General features: G+C 45.7%; 2 protein-coding genes and 1 non-coding gene across 7 annotated transcripts in view; 2 read left to right on the top strand and 1 right to left on the bottom strand.

The window, feature by feature from the left end:
• Nucleotides 1-6,845, top strand: part of MSRA (methionine sulfoxide reductase A) — a 424,140-nt gene extending 417,295 nt beyond the window's left edge. The window contains exons 7-8 of the transcript XR_010112903.1: nt 552-3,954; nt 4,247-6,845. The gene's annotated coding sequence lies outside the window, so the exon portion shown is untranslated. The remainder of the gene's footprint in view (nt 1-551; nt 3,955-4,246) is intronic.
• Nucleotides 6,015-6,121, top strand: LOC112438838 (U6 spliceosomal RNA). The gene has a single exon (XR_003027158.1). It is a non-coding gene; the product is annotated as a U6 spliceosomal RNA (small nuclear RNA).
• Nucleotides 6,846-10,824: 3,979 nt separating the features above from the next.
• Nucleotides 10,825-18,143, bottom strand: part of PRSS51 (serine protease 51) — a 72,502-nt gene continuing 65,183 nt past the window's right edge. The window contains exons 4-5 of one of the 5 annotated variants that reach the window (XM_055116246.2): nt 13,902-14,013; nt 10,825-13,086 (exon numbers count right to left, since the gene is read on the bottom strand). In XM_055116246.2, the coding sequence (XP_054972221.1) occupies nt 12,879-13,086; nt 13,902-14,013 (320 nt within the window). In that variant the 3' untranslated portion in view covers nt 10,825-12,878. The remainder of the gene's footprint in view (nt 13,087-13,901; nt 14,014-18,143) is intronic. The other 4 variants (XM_063606646.1, XR_008626323.2, XR_010112902.1 and 1 more) reach the window with 4 other exon arrangements.

The following is an 18,143-nucleotide window of genomic DNA, read 5'->3' on the forward strand; positions in this document are numbered from 1 at the left end:
CAGGTGCATTCTGATGTCTTAGCAAAATTTTAGCATCCTTTTGTTGTTAAATGTCCTCCAGATCCAATTTTTGTACTTTTTTCCTGTGGGATACTGTGAAATTGAGTTGTATTTATAATCCTGGAGGCCATGGGAGTTGGTGGGTTGAGTTTTGAAGATAATTAGCATCCTTCTATAAAGTAACTGCTTCATATGAGATCATTCCAGGACTCTCAAGCAGGAAATGGCCAGAGTTTTCAGAAGAGAGGAAAGGTTTTTTTGCTGGTAAGTGAGACTCGGTGGGATTTGTGTGTTCAAGGTAATTGAATACTGTATTAATCGTGCCTTTTTGTGTTTTTGAAGTTTTTGTATTTTCAATGTTGTGTATTTTTGATGTTTGATATCTGGGACCTTGTTGATCCTAGAGTGTCTGCCCATCCCAGGGCTGGACAATTCCTAGACAGAGTAAAAGACCCATCTGCAAGTGCACTTTTCATATGCAACCCAACCAATGCAAAGCGACTACCCACCAAATACCTCCTTTGTTGTGCTGTCTCTCCCCTAATCACCAGAGCCAGGTGCCAGGCAACTGGCAGCCATCTCTATCCTCCAGAGCCTGCTGAATTATCCACACTAGCCAATCCTCAGCCTGTGGAGCCTGCCTCACCCATTCCTTCCTGCAAAGCCCACAGTAAAGACTCTGCCTACATGCTCTTCCCTGCTCCTTCTGCCTCTGGTGCTTCCCCATGTGGTTCTGCATGCTCCTCCTCCCAGAAACTGTGAGTAACAAACTCTCTTTTCAATGGCAGTTGTCTTGTGATCTGTTGGCTTTACCACACATAAATAATAGTAATGCTTCCATTTTATAACAGATATATGAAAATCTACCCAAATCCTCCTATTCTGAGTCTCAGATGTCTAATCTTTCCCCCAACCCTACCTTTCACATGAGAGACCTAGAAAGGCTGTGAATTCTATTTATATTGTATTCGTGAAATCAATAGGATTAAATTTGGAGCCCAAGAGTTTGCTACACCGGTTCTACAGCTACAAGAGAGAAGAGGCTTGGCCGGGCGCGGTGGCTCATGCCTGTAATCCCAGTACTTTGGGAGGCCGAGGTGGGTGGATTACAAGGTCAGGAGATTGAGCCCATCCTGGCTAACACGGTGAAACCCCGTCTCTACTAAAAATACAAAAAATTAGCTGGGTGCGGTGGCAGGCACCTGTAGTCCCAGCTACCCAGGAGGCTGAGGCAGGAGAATGGCGTGAACCCAGGAGGCAGAGCTTGCAGTGAGCCAAGATAGCGCCACTGCACTCTGGCCTGGGTGAAAGAGCAAGACTCTAAGAAAAAAAAAAAAAAAAAAAAAAGAGACTTAAGCCAAAAATAAAATAAAATAAAAACCTGAGCTGCTATTTTCTTAAATTCAGCTCTGTTCTAAACAGTTAGCTTACCCCCACAGTTATTGTGTTAACAGCAGCAAATCCATGTGGGTCTGCAGCAACCTCACTTCTTGCCTCCTCAGAAGAAAGAGTTTGACTGAGGGGCATAAGGCAGAGGGAGAAACTAAGGCAAGTTTTTGAGCAGTAGTGAAAGTTTATCAAAAAGTTTTAGAGCAGGAAAGAAAGGAAGTAAAGTACACTTGGAAGAGGGCCAAGCAGGCAACTTGAGAGATTCAAGTGCGCTGTTTGACCTTTGACTTGGGGTTTTATACGTTGGCAGGCTTGAGGGGTCTGCGTCTCTTTTTCCCTGATTCTTCCCTTGGGGTGGGCTCTCCACACGCCCAGTGGCCTGCCAGCACTTGGGAGGTGAGGATGCGCAGTGTGTTGACTAAAGTTGTGTGCGTGTTCACTTGAGGCATTTTTCCCTTATCAGTCGAACATTTCTGGAGGAAGGTCATATACCAGTTAAACTATGCCATTTTGTCTCTTAGTGCACATGCTTGGGCCCACTAACCCAGCTCCTGAGATCTTACTGGGAAGCTGCTGGTCACCAGCTTTAGGTGTTTTGTATCTACTGTGAGACTGCCATTCCCTGGTGCCAGCTGTGACCAATTATTGTTTTAAAGAGACAGCTTAACAACTGCTGACCATTACCTGACAGTCACCTGCCACTCCTCATTGGGGGATGGGGCTCTCTCCTGCTCTGCTCTTGTCTGCCTCGCTGCCTACCTGACAGTCACCTGCCACTCCTCGTTGGGGGATGGGGCCCTCTCCTGCTCTGCTCGTGTCTTCCTCACTACCTATTCTAGCACTTGTGTTCCTCGTTCCCATCATAATGGCCAATAGCAGCAACCACTTGGGCTACCAAAAGCTTGCCTTAAATAGCTATTTTTACTGACTATCTGTATGCCACTTTCAAGTGGAAACAAAGACATCTAGGTCAGATATCAAATAAAAACCAAACCAGATACCCAGTCCTAGAATACACAGGTCAGCAAAAAAAATGACATAACTCCAGAAATAGACCTGTACTTATACTAATTTAGACCAACTGATTTAGACCAAGATGCCAAGGCAATCCAATGGAAAAAGTAAGGCCTTTTCACTTCAATTGGCTGTGTATATGAAACAAATGAATCCTGACCCATATCACACCATACACAGAAGTAATTTCAAGATAGATGATGGACCTAAATGTTAGAGCTAAAATGATGAAGCTTATAAAAGAAAATAATACAATATCTTCTCAATATTGGAATAGGTGAAAATTTTTTAGGATTCAGCATGTACTAACCATGAAATAAATAATTGATAAAATGGGTTTAATAAAAATTAAAACCATTTTTAAGAACTCTTCACATTGTATACTTAAGATCAGAGTATTTCTCTTTGCTCAAATTTAATTTTTTTAAAAAACCGACTTTGAGTTATCATTTCTTTCTTATAGAATTAGCAAAAATCTGAAAGTTTGACAACTACTTTGTGATGGAGGCAGAGAAGCACCCCCACTAAACACACACGTACACACACATACACACACACACAAGTACGCACCCAAACATACAGTACACACACAAGTAGACACATACATGCAAACAGTACATGTGCACACATGTACATGCACATACTACATCTGCACACATACACATGTACATGCACACACATACACATACATGTACACACACACCCTCTCACAGGAGCTTGGTGGAGTGGTCTGCTCATTTCAGCTTCTCTATCTGCCTACTGGCCTGAGCTGAAGTCACAAGACTGCAACCTCTCCTAGCCTCAGCCTTCTGAACTTTAAGCCCAGGGAATTGTCACTGCTCTTACTTCATAGACAAGAGGAAATCTTTTTTAAACTCAGCTTTCTTGGGGACACTACCCCATCTGTGTGTAGCCACCATTCTTTGCTTCCCAGCTGCCAAAATTCTTGTGGCCACTACAGCTTTAGATAAAAACAGACTGCAGGTATATACTGATTCTTCCTGCTAAAGCGTTTAGGTGCTTCCTCACCTAAATGCTTTCTAGACTCAGATGGTGGACAAGCTATCCTGTTCTGAGAAAGCTAATGAAGGCCAGGCTAAAGGAACTGTCTTTACATCATATTTTCTTTCTTCTCAAATGTATATGTACAAACGTTGATGCTTTTCCTTTGTTGTTGTTGTTGTTGTTGTTGTTGTTGTTCACAGCTCACGGAATTCCACTTAAGGGAAACTCATATAAAACGCTCTAATTTTTAAAAATATTCTGCAGCTTTTTCATTCTCTGTCTTCAAAAATATGCCAAGTTGCCTCAGTAAAGAATGCTGTTTTGTATATCATGCCTGATTGAAAAAATTCTGCTCAACAATGATTGCATGAAGAATGGACAGTCCACCCTCTCATCCAGATGGCCCGAAAGGTGCCCTTGGTGTCCATCAGACTGTCAGACTGCTGTTTACTGGGGCAGCTCCCAGGGTCTCTGCTCTTCTTTTGAGTCTGCACCACCGACATCCTTTTAAGCTTCAATTGGAGCTCCTGATGCTTGCGAGCAAAGGTACGTTGACTGCTACATCTCATTAGCTGTGTGTTTTTTTCCCACCCCAACACTAGGACATTTCTGCTTCAGTGACTTCTCATCCTGAATCTTAGCGTTGTTGCTCATCTCTGAGAGCCAAAAGCAACTTTTACTGGGGACTCAGGACGAGGTGGTGGCTGAGGGAGCAAGCAGGGTGAAGGACAAGGATCCTTCTGGAAACCAAATCTGCAGGTGTCCGGGATGAACTACCAATGAAGGGGGAGGGAGTTCAACATGTTTCCTATCTCGTGAACCATCTGCCCTTTTGTAGGATAGAAGCTGCTGTGGAAGGATGCCTGTTTGCAAGGAGGAAAGAGCGAGCTTCCTGCTTCCCAGGTCCCTGGCATGCTCCCCCTGGCGGAAAGGCACTCCCTCCAAACTCTTGGAGAGGACTCAGGCTAAAAGTGGCAAGCTACTTCCAAGTTCCAGGTGACCCATAGGCTGTGATGTGAGTCTTAGCTATCTTTTAAGTACTACTATAGTGCTATGATTAGTTCAGGCACAACTCATCATCTGAGAGCCACTCATTGCAACGTGGAGTTGCTCTCTACCTTAGTGCACAAACTGAGAAGGACGCTTGGCTTTTGAGACAACGTGGTGTTTAATCACCAGGATAATAGAAGCATCACAAAATACAGTAACAGGATGGCCCAGGGTGAGAGAAGCAAAGCGTATGCAGAGTCTGGCTCATACTTATACGGCTTCCCTGCCAGCACAGTCTTCCTCTCGATCCAAAGCAGATAATTGGACAACTCGGTGTACACTCCAGGCATGTTCTTCTGGCCACAGCCCACACCCCAGCTGATAATACCCAGCTGGTACCATGTGCTTTTGTTTTTTTTCTGGCAAACCAGAGGCCCCCCTACTGTCACCCTAGGAAAGAAAGGTTGTTTGGGAGGGGAAGGGGCAGGAACAAGTTACTCCTATAGCCTACTGAGGTGCAGCCCGCTGGCACTAGGCAAAAAGCACTTATGGCACCTTTTGATGAACAGACTTCTTTTTTTTAAGAGTCAGGGTCTTGCTCTGTTGCCCAGGCTGAAGTGCAGTGGTGCAATCGTAGCTCACTGCAATTTTGAACTTCTGGGCTCAAGCAATCTTCCTGACTTGGCCTCTGAAAGGGCTGGGACTACAGCCTTTGGGACAGTAGTTTTGATTAGGCTCTCCAACCACATAGCTATGCTCTGGGACTTCTGGAGAAGAAAACAAACAATTTGGTCAACAAGGACTCTCAATCATCACCATCTGGTCTCATGCATTAGTTTTATTATTATTTTTGAGACAGAGTCTCACTCTGTCACCCAGGCTGGAGTGCAGTGGTGCAATCTCAGCTCACTGCAACCTCCACCTCCTGGGTTCAAGCGATTCTCCTGCCTCACCCTCCCGACTAGCTGGGACTACATGCAAATGCCACCATGCCTGGCTAATTTTTGTATTTTTAGTAGAGATGGAGTTTCACCATATTGGCCAGGCTGGTCTCGAACTCCTGACTGCAGGTAATCTACCCACCTCGGCCTCCCAAAGTGCTGGGATTACAGGCGTGAGCCACCGCGCCCAGCTCGTGCATTAGTTTTAATACAACAAGGGCTGGTTTTATAATCTATTTTACCTCTAAGCACTTTTGTATGTTTTTTTCAAAATTCTTCACATTTTCCCCCTGCCTTTTCACCCCAAATCCATTTTCAGCCAACCCATTTTTCTCTTCCTGTGTTGTTCACAATAACAAAAAGTAAAAAACACCAACAAAAACCCGTTGCACCTCATAATAGGTCACTGTACGAATACAGTAGATACACAAACTGACATATGCCAATGCAAAAATTACAAATATTGTATCAAAATGTTATCTTGTGGCTCAAAACACTGAATTACAAACAACTTACAGATTCTAAAACATGCTGAAAAAGATGGCCAAATAGCACAAATAAATGGAGCAGACGTAATTAATGTGAAAATTGAGGAATATGGTAACTCTCATGGTTTTCAAGGTTTCCCCAAATCCTTTGGACCTTTCAAAAACTTCTATTAAAAAGTAATGTATAGTGCTCACTTCGGCAGCACATATCCTAAAACCGGAACAACACAGAGAAGATTAGCATGGCTCCTGCGCAAGGATGGCATGCACATTCGTGAAGCGTTCCATATGTTTACACCACACATCAGGGCCTCTCGGGGGGGTGGGGGCCAAGGGGAAGGAGAACGTTAGTACAAATACCTAATGCATGCTGGGCTTAAAACCTAGATGACGGGCTGATGGGTGCAGCAAACCACCATGGCACATGTATACCTATGTAATAAACCTGCACATTCTGCACATGTATCCCAGAACTTAAAGAAAAAAAAAGAAATGTATAATGATAAAAAGTTGGAAAACTCAGATATGGAAAAAGACCACGAAGAATACCCATAACTATATAAATAAGTACATTTATATATAAACACACACTACATGATGAGCAGACTTTTTTTCATACACGATTTTATACACGATTGTGTATGAAAAGAATATTTCAGGAAGAATACATATCCATATAATTGCCTTTGGCGAGTGGACTGAGAATGAGTGTAAGAGGTGAAATTCCTCTTCATTGTGCAGCCATCTGTGCTACTGGAACTTTCTTTATCGTATATTCAAATAAATAAATGAAATCAACAATCCTTCTAATTCCACCCATGCAGAGGCCACTCCTGTTGCCACCGTCAGATGTAACTTTCCACACTCTCGTCTGCCATTGTGCACCCATCATATTTTACAGAGATAGGATCAGGATGTTCACATTGTTTCACAGCTTGTAAGACTTTATTTTTAAAAATGTTAAGTGACACACAAAATGTTGAAAAAAATCACCACTCTATGTGATGCAAGTCCAAATTACAAAACATTAAAACAAACAACTTCCTTCCCAAAGCCGGGTATGGGTTTATTTTATTTTTTTTAACCAGGTTGCCATTATGAAGAAATTGCTGTGCTCATCAAGTTACTTTGAACCAAGCTGTTCTTTACCAAATGCCCTGAAGTCATTGGAAAGTCACACGACCTTGCTTTAAAGTGAAGACTTAGAATTGTTTCTCTGAAGATGAGGGAGGTGCACGAAGGATGTCAGGTACAACAGTGGTACGGTTTGGATCTTAAATTTCTAAAGCCACGTAGGCCTTGATTCAAACTCCAGTGTGAATATTCAGTTGAATGAATCTAAACAGTTTCTGAAGCAGTTTAAGGCTCAGTTTTTACATTGATGGTAAAAGTAACATCTCTCCTGCAGGACGGCTCTGTGAATGGAAGGAAACAGCTCAATCCAGGTCTCTAGACGTGACAAGCATTGACTCAGTGGAAACTCCTGCTATTTTTGTGGTTTTTAGACCAGGCAGATCTGGGCATGACTAGAGGAGGTTTTTCCTGGGACGCAGAAGGCGGTTCTCATCCCAGAGTCCGGATGCCCTCGTTAGAATTCTGGGCCTCTAATTCGCCTTGCTGGGGTGTCCTCCGCAAGACTTTCAGCTTCTCTGATCCTCATTTTTCTTGTCTGAAATAGGCCTGTCTCACAGAGCTAATTCCCAAAACTTCTGTGTATTTGTGGCAGCCGTGTGTATGCTATTGAGAACTGGACGGGAGTGAAAGAGAGTGATGAAGACAACAGTCTGTACAGCATCTCCTATTACCTGTTAGCTCAATGCTTCATGTGCATTACCTCACTGAATTCTCGCAACAGCCCAAAAAGGTAGGAACTCTTACTATTCCCATGTTACACGTGAGGAAATCGGAAAAGGCACAGGCACGGGGGATACCTCTTGCCAAGGTCACACAGGCAGTTCAAGTAGGGGAGCCAGGAGGGAGACTGGGTCATCTGACTTCAGAGCCTTCACCCCTAACCGCTGCCCCTCATTGCCTCCCTTTTGTTACAGAGGACCTGTTCTTTTAAGATCTTACAGACGATCTGCACTGGGTTGAATAGTATCGTCCCAAAATTCATGTCCACCCAGAACCTCAGAGTGTGTCCTCATTTGGAAATAGATCCTTTACAGATATAATTAGTTAAATTAAGATGAGGTCATAGTGGATTGAAATAGACCCTAATCCAGTGACCCAGCAGAAGTAATTCCTCCGACTGCCCCAGAACCCATCGGGGCAGACAGCTGGGGGTGTGGGGGCGGCCCTGGAATAGGGGCTGTGGTGGTACGCCTGGCTGCAGTGGTTGTCAGGCTGCAGTGGTTGTGGCTGCAGTGGTTGTCAGGCTGCAGTGGTTGTCACGCTGCAGTGGTTGTGGCTGCAGTGGTTGTGGCTGCAGTGGTTGTGGGGCTGATGGGAAACTACTAAAGTTTGGGGGAAGCAAGTAGAATTTCCTAAGAACATAATGGATGGAGAGGGGAAAACCTGTAGTGGCTGTGAAGGTCCTGATGCCGTGTATGTCTAATTAATATCGTCCGATGGCCGTGAATTTACTGTAAAAATAGAACATGCCTTAACTTCAAGCATGATAAAAGCCATGTTAAGCTTAAAAAGCTTAAAAGCTTTTAAAATAGCTCCCAGGCCAGGCGTGGTGGCTCACACCTGTAATCTCCGCACTTTGGGAGGCCGAGGTGGGTGGATCACCTGAGGTCAAGAGTTCAAGACCAGCCTGGCCAACATGGTGAAACCCTGTCTCTACTAAAAATAAAAACAAAAAAAATTTAGCCAGGCATGGTGGCGTGTGCCTGTAATCCCAGATACTGGGGGGACTGAGGCAGGAGGATCACTTGAACCTGGGAGGCAGAGGTTGCAATGAGCCGAGATCATGCCACTGCACTCCAGCCTGGTCAATAGAGCAAGACTCCATCTCAAAAATAAAATAAAATAAAAAAATAAAACAGCTCCCAGCATGTGGCAGAGGTTTGATAGTCATTGACCATGGACATGGAACAAGGCTACAGAAATTCTCAGGCTCCAGAAGATGGATCCATAGTAGATGTTAATGTGCCGCCCTTGCTCTAGCTGCATGATGTCATCGTTTTGCGTTAGACCTGGTAGGTGATGCCCTGTGGATCCCACCCCGTGACTACTGAGTCAGCAAGCCTGGGAACTGACCTTGAGAGCAAGCTCCCTAGGGGATTATCCTGCCCACCGAGGATGGAGGGCCCTGGAGAGGCACATCCACAAGGACTCCCGGAGACCCACGTGCCAGGAGCTGCAGGCCCAGGGCAGCAGCAGGGCGACCCGCAGCAGGAGGGCTGCCCTTCATCGCTCCATCCTTTCATCAGCCCTGGTCCTCCCATCAGCCACAGAGAGGCTTCCGGTGTGGAAGGGGGGCCGGGCGGGGCTTCCCTCTCCACCCTCACTAGCTCACAGCCCAGCCTGACTGCCCGGGTCACAATAGGGAATGGGTGGCGCTGCCACAGTCCAGACAAAGCCGGGGTCACCCTGAACCCTGTGGGATGTGGAGGTCAGGATGGAGCTGGGGGCGAGAGGCTCAGAGTGGGAGGACTCCCCAGCCAGCTGTGCTCCTATAAGAGGCAGCGTCTCAGCTTCTTGAACCTGTCAGGACAAAATAGCTGGAAGCGCACTCTGGAAATAGCCTTGGGGAATGAGAAGGACTCAGGCTGCTGTTCCAAACCGCTCAAGTGAAACAGCAGAGAGGGCACTGGCTGTGGGAACTTAGCAGAGTCCCTTAGCTTTGTGCCTCTGATGACTCCCCTGTAAAATGTGGGTGATGATAGCACAGCACTATATGGTTGAGAGGAGTAATGAGCTAATCCGTGTATCCAAGCACAGGCCATGGCAAATACCAAGCCCACGATTTTAATTCTCCCATTTCATCTCTACTAATGTCTTCCTGCAAAGGAAGGCACCTTGGCCAGCAGTTTCTATGAACAAGACATGTCCAAAGTACAGATCCATGCCTGGATCAGCTGCAGGGTGGCTTTTGGTGGTGCCATTCTTTCATTTCTTTGTTCATGAGGTCATCCAGAGCTCTTTGGAGCATTTTCTACTTGCTGGGCTTGGAGGACAATGCAAAGATGAACAATAGATGTTCTCTGTCTCTTTGAAGGTCATAATCATCTGGAGAGACACATTGGCAGAGAGACTACCTTAATACAATGGGGTAAGAGTATCACTGGCAGCCAGGGGAGGGGCACGGGTGTGTGGTGGGTGGGAGAAGAGGCGAGGGGGAAAATTGTCTAGAGGAAATAAGGATTGTCTGGGCTAAGCCAGTTCCCAAAGGGAAAGCCCTGGGGGGAGGGCAGGAATGCATCTGTTACGGTTTAAAGTGATGGTCCCCCAGATTCCTGTGTTGATGTTCTAACCCCCAGACCTCAGGATGTGACTGTATTTGGAAGTGGGTGCTTGCAGATGTAATTGATGAAGAGGAGGCCATGCTAGAGTAGGACAGGCCCCCAATCCAATATGACTGGTGATCTTATAGAAAGGGGCCATTTGGACACACTCACCCACACAGGGAGAGCCCCATGTGAAGACTGGAGTTGTGCTGCCACAAGCCAAGAATGTACCAGAAGCCAGGAGGGAGAAGTGGAACAGATCCTTCCTAGCACTTTCAGAGGGAGCCCGGTCCTGCTAACATTGGGATTTTGGACTTCTGGCCTCCAGAGCTCCTGACAATATTTCTGTTGTTCTAAGCCACACAGTTTGTGGAACTTTGTTACAGCAACTCTGAAACTCAAGCAGCATTCTATCTGGGCAAAAAATATGTGCAAAGGTACAGAGGTGTACGGGAACTGCGGGAACTTCTGAGTTAAATCAGAATTGTTGTTTTGGTGGTTCAAAAATAGGAGAACATTGACAAATTTGCATGGTTCAAGTTAAGCTATCAAGTTGGAATAATGTACCAGGTTGAGTGGCAGATGGCGGGGGGGTCAGTTTACTGAATAAAGCTCAAATCGGAATAAACCGTCTTCCCTCCTATGCGGCCAATGAATCGTTCTGATAAGAAATCACCGTGGATGTGACAGGTGTATGAAGAATGGCTAGTATTACTAATTAATGGCAAGGAGCTCTGGTTGTGAACATTTTCCAAAATTCCATACATAAGGGAAGTTTGCAAACATTTTCCAAAATTCTATCCATATTCTGTTTTAGGGAAAATGACTATGGGAGTTTCTTTGCCCAGCTGTTTTGAGGCTTTAAAATTTATCTTAGAACCTCTTGGAACCATCCCATCGGAATAACTGGAAGACAGATAAAACATTAGGCAGTTCATTCGTTTTATTGGACATGGAGTTTTGTCAGAACCAGCATTTACTGTACTTCTCATAGCTGTAAGCAAAGCATTAGAATTCAGCAACCTAATGCTTTTCTTTTCTCTGCCAAGCGGGGTCGTGAAATGGGAGAGAAAGCCTCCTTGCCTCTGTTCTTTGCAAACAGCATGTATTTGGGGTCAGTAGAGCAAAACATCTGATCGCTGCTCTAAGTGTTTGCAAAGTTTTGGGCACTGGAGGGGACGTGCATATGAGATGGAACAGGGCATAGATAAAAGAATTCCTGCATTACCCACCATCCTGCCCAAAGAAAGCACACGACTTCCATGGCAGTCCCAGACTTCAGAAAGGGAGAACACAGCAAGCGCCTGCATTCTCTTCATTTAGGCCCCAAGTCATCCAAAAATTGCCTACCACGGCAGTAGACGAGTTCACATTTTAATCAAAACAGGATTGCATAGAAACATACATCCACGTGAAAACCAGTACCCAATGTTTATGGTGGCTTTCTTCTTAATTGCTAAAAACTGGTAACAGCCTAAATGTCCATCGTCAGAGGAAGCGATGAACAAACTGCGGAGCATTCACACAACAGCGGTGCTACACAGCAGCGAAGAGGAGCAGCCGACTGACACCCACAACAACTTGGATCTCAGGAGCATCGCACCGAGCTGGAGAAGCCAGACACGAGCCGCTGCACACCGTATGATTCCATGGCATTCTGGGAAAGGCAAAACTCCAAGCACAGAGAACGCATGAGTTGTTGCCCGGGTTTGGGGTTCCAGGAAGAGGATGGATTACTAAGAAGCACAGGGGAATGTTTTGGGGTGATGAAAATGTTGTATGTCTTGTCTTTTTCTTTGCTTTTTGTGAAACGGAGTTTCACTCTTGTCGCCCAGGCTGGAGAGCAATGGTGTGATCTCAGCTCACTGCAACCTGCACCTCCCAGGTTCAAGCAATTCTCCAGCCTCAGCCTCTTGAATAACTGAGATTACAGGCACATGCCTCCCCGCCCAGCTAATTTTTGTATTTTTAGTAGAGACGGGTTTTCACCATGTTGGTCAGGCTGGTCTTGAACTCCTGACCTCAGGTGATCCGCCCACCTCAGCCTCCCAAAGTGCTGGGATTACAGGCATGAGGCACCACATTCGGCCAAAGTTCTATGTCTGGTCACAGCCATTTACATTCATCAGAATTCACAGAACCATCCATCTTGAAGTGGTGAATTTGCTCAATAGAAATTATACCTCAAAGACCAGACGTTCAAAAATGCCTTTGTGTTTTGTAAGCTTCAACACTCGCCCAGTGGGAACCACAAAAGCGTTGCCCAATTTGTTAAAAGCATTGCTGTTATAACTTCAACGTGTGGGGAGAAGTTATGTTTTCATACTGTCTTTGTCTGCTCTGGCCACCGTTACAAAACACCATAGACTGGGTGGATTGATCAACACACATTTCTTTCCCACAGTGGAGGCTGGAAGTCCCCAAGACCCAGGTTCCTGGGGAGGGCTTTCTTCCTAGCCTGCAGGTGACCAACATCTGCTGTGTCCTCTTGTGACTCTTCCTCAGTTCCTGTGCCAGAGGGGTCGGGGGACAAGTGGGCGTCCATCATATAAGTGTCCTCATAAGGCCACCATCCTGTCGACCAGGGCACCACCCTATACCTCAGTCAACCTTAATGACTTCCTTGGTGGCCCCCTGTCCCGTTGCAGCCAGGGTTAAGCTTCAGCGTGCAAAGTGAAAGGCCACACAAATCTTTGTCCGTAACAAATGCCCAGTGGACAGGACACTCGGGTGCCCTGAGGCTGCAGGAGCTGAGGGTGATCTTGCTCAGGTACTTCTGGTGGTACCTGCTGTATGGGAAAAAGTCTGTTCCTCCTGGCTGGTGTCAGAAGTAACCAGGCTGAAGCCATGCTCTGAAAGAACCTGTGCAGGGAGAGAAAGACCTGTTTGAGACCGACCTGAAAGCTCTCCGAGGGGAAAGAGCAGGTAAGCCTGGCTCCCTGAAGGTCCAGGGGAAGAATGGGCTTCCCTGAGAGGCCTCATGAGGGCCGCAGTGGGAGGGAATGAAAGGGGCGGACAGGGTAGGGATGGGGCAGGGATAGGAGGGAGGTCTGCAGCTGCACCCAGCACTACTCCCTCTGCCCACCAGTTCACAAATGTGACCCCGGCCCCCTCCCAGGCTGAACAGAGGGTCCCCCTAATTTGCTGTGGCTCTGGGGAGCAGGGGGTCACTCAGGGTCTGTGCTCTGAACTCCAGGCAAGGGAGCCTGGGGAGTCAGGGCAGGAAAGGACATGGCCTGAGGGCCTGTGGCTCATCACCACCCTCTGCGTCCTAGTTTGCATTCCGGTGGCATCTGCTGCCAGGGAAAGCCACTCGTCAACACGAGCTGCGGGAGGAGAGGGGAGCTATTTGGGGCAGGAGACAGACTAAGAAATAGACATTGCTCCCCGTGGATTTCAGCCCTTTTGGGTTTCAGCTGTGCCCTCATTCTTCCCTGTACGGGGACAGCTGGATCTTTGCAGGCAGTGCAACAGAGGTGCAACTCCAGATGTAGTGATTCCACTTTGGACAGAGGTGCCAGGTGGGGGCCCCGGACTTGTGTCCAGGAGGGCACTGTCTGTGTGCCACAGTCCACCGGCCTCCTGGAGATGAAATCCCCATGCCAGCCAAGAGGGGTACGCGATGCTGACTTAGAGTTCAGCATCACTCCACTTCTCCACTCGCCATGACTCCTCACCTTCTCCTGGGCCCTGCCCTGATTTTCTGAATCTCCTCCAGCCCTCTGCGGTGGAAATGAGGAGGTTGATGGCTCCGAAACCAGCAGGTCTGGGGTGTTAAGGAAGATGGCCCTAAGTATATCAATTAGGAAGGGCTTCAGAAGGAAACAGGATTCTACTCTGAAAGTGCTAATGAAGGCATTTTAATGAAGGCACTGAAAGTTGTGGGCATATGTAAAGGGATTCAGCGAAGGAGAACAAGATGTCCAGAGTTGAACAGTAGCAGTAAGCCATAGGGGAAGCTACTGTCATTGGAATCCAGTGAGGACCGCAAGCGTGAAGGAGGGACTACCCTGTGGGGACTGAGTATAGAAGGGACCCAGCCAGCGGCAGAACAGTGGCCCACACAGGAAAGTGACAGGGAAGAAATACCCCAACCCTCTCCCTTCCTGCCCTGGTACTTTCTGTTGGTACTTGCTGAGGTCAAGCTAAGTGGCGTTTAGGATCCCAGGTAACTCAGTCCCTAGGAGCCAGCCTCCGAGGACCCAGGGAAGTACAGCACATGGATCTGTATTGGGGAAATGGGAGACAAATGGAAAATAATGGCTCAGCATCATCTAGTACATTCTCACAGAGGACAGAGTTGACAGCTATGAGCTATTCTGATTTCAGGGCTGATAAAGACACCACACTACCCATTATTAAGCCTTATCATGTACAATATACTATGCCCAGGATTTGCAAGTGTTATCTTGCTTAATCCTCATAGCAACCACATGAGGGAATTACTCTTCTTGTTTTCCACATTTAGCAGGTCAATATGCCAGATATTATATACTGATTTTTAGCACCATCACTGCCTTTCTAAATCTCTCAGGTACTGTAGAGGCTGAAAGCCTAAGAGCTATGTTTCTCAGGATCCCAGCAGGCTTCCAATTTAGATTCTCAGCCAAGTTTTAGTAGGCAGAGGAAAGGGAGCAATCATTTTCCCATGGCAGCTGTGTGCAGGCATGCAGATTTCAGCAGATGGCAGTCATGAGGTTTTGCCATGAACTTTGGGTCTTCTGCAAATCATCCTGATACTGAAGATAATTATATCATTTGCAGGGGGTTCCAATGATTCCTGTAGTTTACTGAGCTCTTGAAAAGAAGCAACCATTTTTCCTGACCTTGACACTCAAGCATTTTTGATGGTTCTAGAAGTACCCATTTTCAGGTATTAAATACCTTTCTGTTTGAGATACATGATTGTTTTCTATTTTCCTGAAAGAATCCTGACTGATACAGTATTTGGTACTGAAAGTGGTTCCAGGAAATACAACTGCAAAGATGGAGGGAAATCTAAGATGTGTTGTTAGGCATGGATTAGCTTGAAGCCAATAATGACCTCCTGGCTAGTGGAAAATGGGTTTCTGGTAGTCCATGGCATGCAATGTCTTAAGTTATGGCCTGTCATTCATGGAATCAATTGCCTGTTAAAAGACACCAAGCACCTTTTTGATAGAATACTCTGGTGGAAGAGATAAGTACAAGGGTTAAAGTCACTGAATGCAATGGAAAATTTACAGAAAAAATACAGAACAAAATACCCCAACAATCTCAGGGCTTTAAAATTTCAACTCAGAGGCATAACTCAAAAGCACTGGAGAAGCATCAAAGAAGCTTCTACAACTGCCCCTGAAAGAATCTCTTATCGTAGCAGAAATTGAACCCAGGGTTGTTCCTACAAGGTGGCAGAATTACAACCTAACTTGAATTCACAGCCTCTTTAGGTGCTTCCATGAAAGGTGATTAATGGGGAAGGACTGTGACCAGGAGTATTGCACTGGGAAACTTGGGTATGTTAAGATGAATCAACGTACTTCACAACCTTAAAGTCCACTGAGCTTCCCTTCCTTTCCTTTCTGGGAACCTAGTTCCTTCTTGCTTGAAGACTTTGTAAAGACTCACCTGAAGAAAATACTTTCCCAGGGAATGCTGATTCTCCCATAGCCCACTACCCCCCATCACCTCTCACAGCAGTCATTAGAGTCATGCCAGTAGAATTCATAGAAATGAGTTCAAATATGACCCAGGAGAAGATAGAAAACATTAAAATAACTGCAACATTCTTCTAATGTATATTTGTAGAAATCTGATGATTATGTCCAAGAATGGATTCTAAGGGACTTAGAATTTGATTTGACTGGGCCAAATTTATCAGTCTAGGTGCACTTAAGAGAAACTTTGAATTCAGTGGTTTACCTAGAGCAGCTGGAAGTGGCTCTATTTGGTTGAAGGACTAAAACCTTGGACCAAAAAAATGGCCTACGTTAAACAGAGTTGCTTTCCAGTTTATAAAAGAAGGAATCCAAAGTCTTAGATAAGAATGCCAGAATGGATTTATTGTGACCTGCTCCCCCATCCTATAACTCTAGTTTATGAGATTCCTGAGGATGCTTTGTTATATCAGGCATTGAAAAATACATTTCCAAGGAGAGCACCAGCATCCTTGGAAGGCCCTGCTGTGGCCATCCTCTGTAGGCTGGGGGTGATGTAGCACATACCCATCTGGTGGAAAATTGATCACAGTTGACCCCTTCCCTCATGGAGTAGTCAGCAATTTTCCATCACAGTAGTAGATATTTCTTTATTCTGTCTATGGATGTGTCTCCCAGGTCCACAAGGCCTTTGCTGCCTCATCACACAAAACTTCCCAAATGCCTGGTTATTCATCACAATGGTTTTGCATTTGGCATTACTTCTTACAAACTGATTAAAACGCGACAGATTAAAATGCAACAGACCTGAAGCAATGCACTTGGTGCCCATGGGATTCACGGATCTTCCCATAGGTCCTACCACCCAGAAGCAGCATGCCTGATAGAACAGTGGAATGGCCCAATGAAGGTTATGCAACTGAGCCTGTTAAGATCTCATGACATGTGAGAATGGAGTGCTCTTTTACAAAGTACTGTGTCTATTATGAAACACATTCAATAGGAGCTGATTCTTTTATGGCCAGAATACTTGGATTTGGGAACCAAAGGATAAGAATGGGACTGGCTTCATTTACTATTGCACGTAATGATCCACACCCAATCAAGTTCTGCTTCTTACCACTGCAACTTTGAGCTCTGGAGGTTTAGAGACCTTATTTCCCAAGGGAAGAATGTCTCTACCAGGGAATACGATGGTTTATTGCATGGGGAGTTGAGACTGCCACCTGGACATTTGGAGTTCATTACACCACTAAGCCAATAGGCAAAGGGGAAGGTTAGTGTCCTGGCTGAGAAGACTGACCCCTAATATCAAAGAACAGAGATTTGCTCCACACATGGGGACAAGGAGGAATATGTCTGAAATCCATTACATCCTTTGAAGATGCTCTTTCTATTTCATTGTCCAAAGGGAGAAATCAGTGGAAAACTATAGCAACGCCATACAGGAAAAACCATCAAGAGCTCAGAAATGAATGTCTGGTCACCCCAACAAATAAAGAACAACAATCAGCTGAGGTTCAAATTGGAAGAAGGCCAACTGTGGCCTCAGGATCAGTTGCAGACTTGAGAACAATTGCAGCAGCCTGGATTTTCATGTTGTTTTATGTATTTGTATATACCAATTTCCCTTTTTTCCTTCTTTTCCCCAAGTGTTCACATTGGTTACATTTATCACTGATCTTTAGGATATAAGATTGTGGTGGCCATGGAGGTGTACCACCCAGATCTACTTCAAAAGAACCTGCTGTGGGAAGCATAGTTGATGACGGCCTTCAGCTACTGCTCCTCCAGATCCATCATAGCTGTCACACCAACACTGCGTTTCTACTGAGTATACCCAGCCAATGGCTGAGAGTGGCAGGGTCCAACTTTTCTTGAACCATTACTGCTCAACCTGGCACCCTTTGCTCAGGAATTCTCATCAACCTGGTCCAGACTTTCTCAGACTTGCAATGGGGTGTGAAGATGCTCTGCCTCCTCCTGTTCCCAAGATCCTTTTTCCTTGCCAGGCATTTCCACCAATAAATCTCTTTCACATATAATTCAGTCTTGGCATCGGCTCTTGGAGGACCCAAACTGACAGGGATGTGAAGCTGAGATTGTGATTAAACAATCTCACTCAAAGATGGATATGATGATTTTATGAGACTCTTCAGAGAGGAAAAGAGTGTTCTGTTTGCATAGAGAATAGTCATATTGTGTTAGGAGCATGCTGTTACTATTCTTGTTTTCTAGAAATTTTAATAAAGAAGGTTGTGTGCATACGCTGAGCAGCCAAAG

The sequence above is a fragment of the Pan paniscus genome, chromosome 7 (assembly GCF_029289425.2).
Source record: "Pan paniscus chromosome 7, NHGRI_mPanPan1-v2.0_pri, whole genome shotgun sequence".
Classification (NCBI taxonomy): domain Eukaryota; kingdom Metazoa; phylum Chordata; class Mammalia; order Primates; family Hominidae; genus Pan; species Pan paniscus.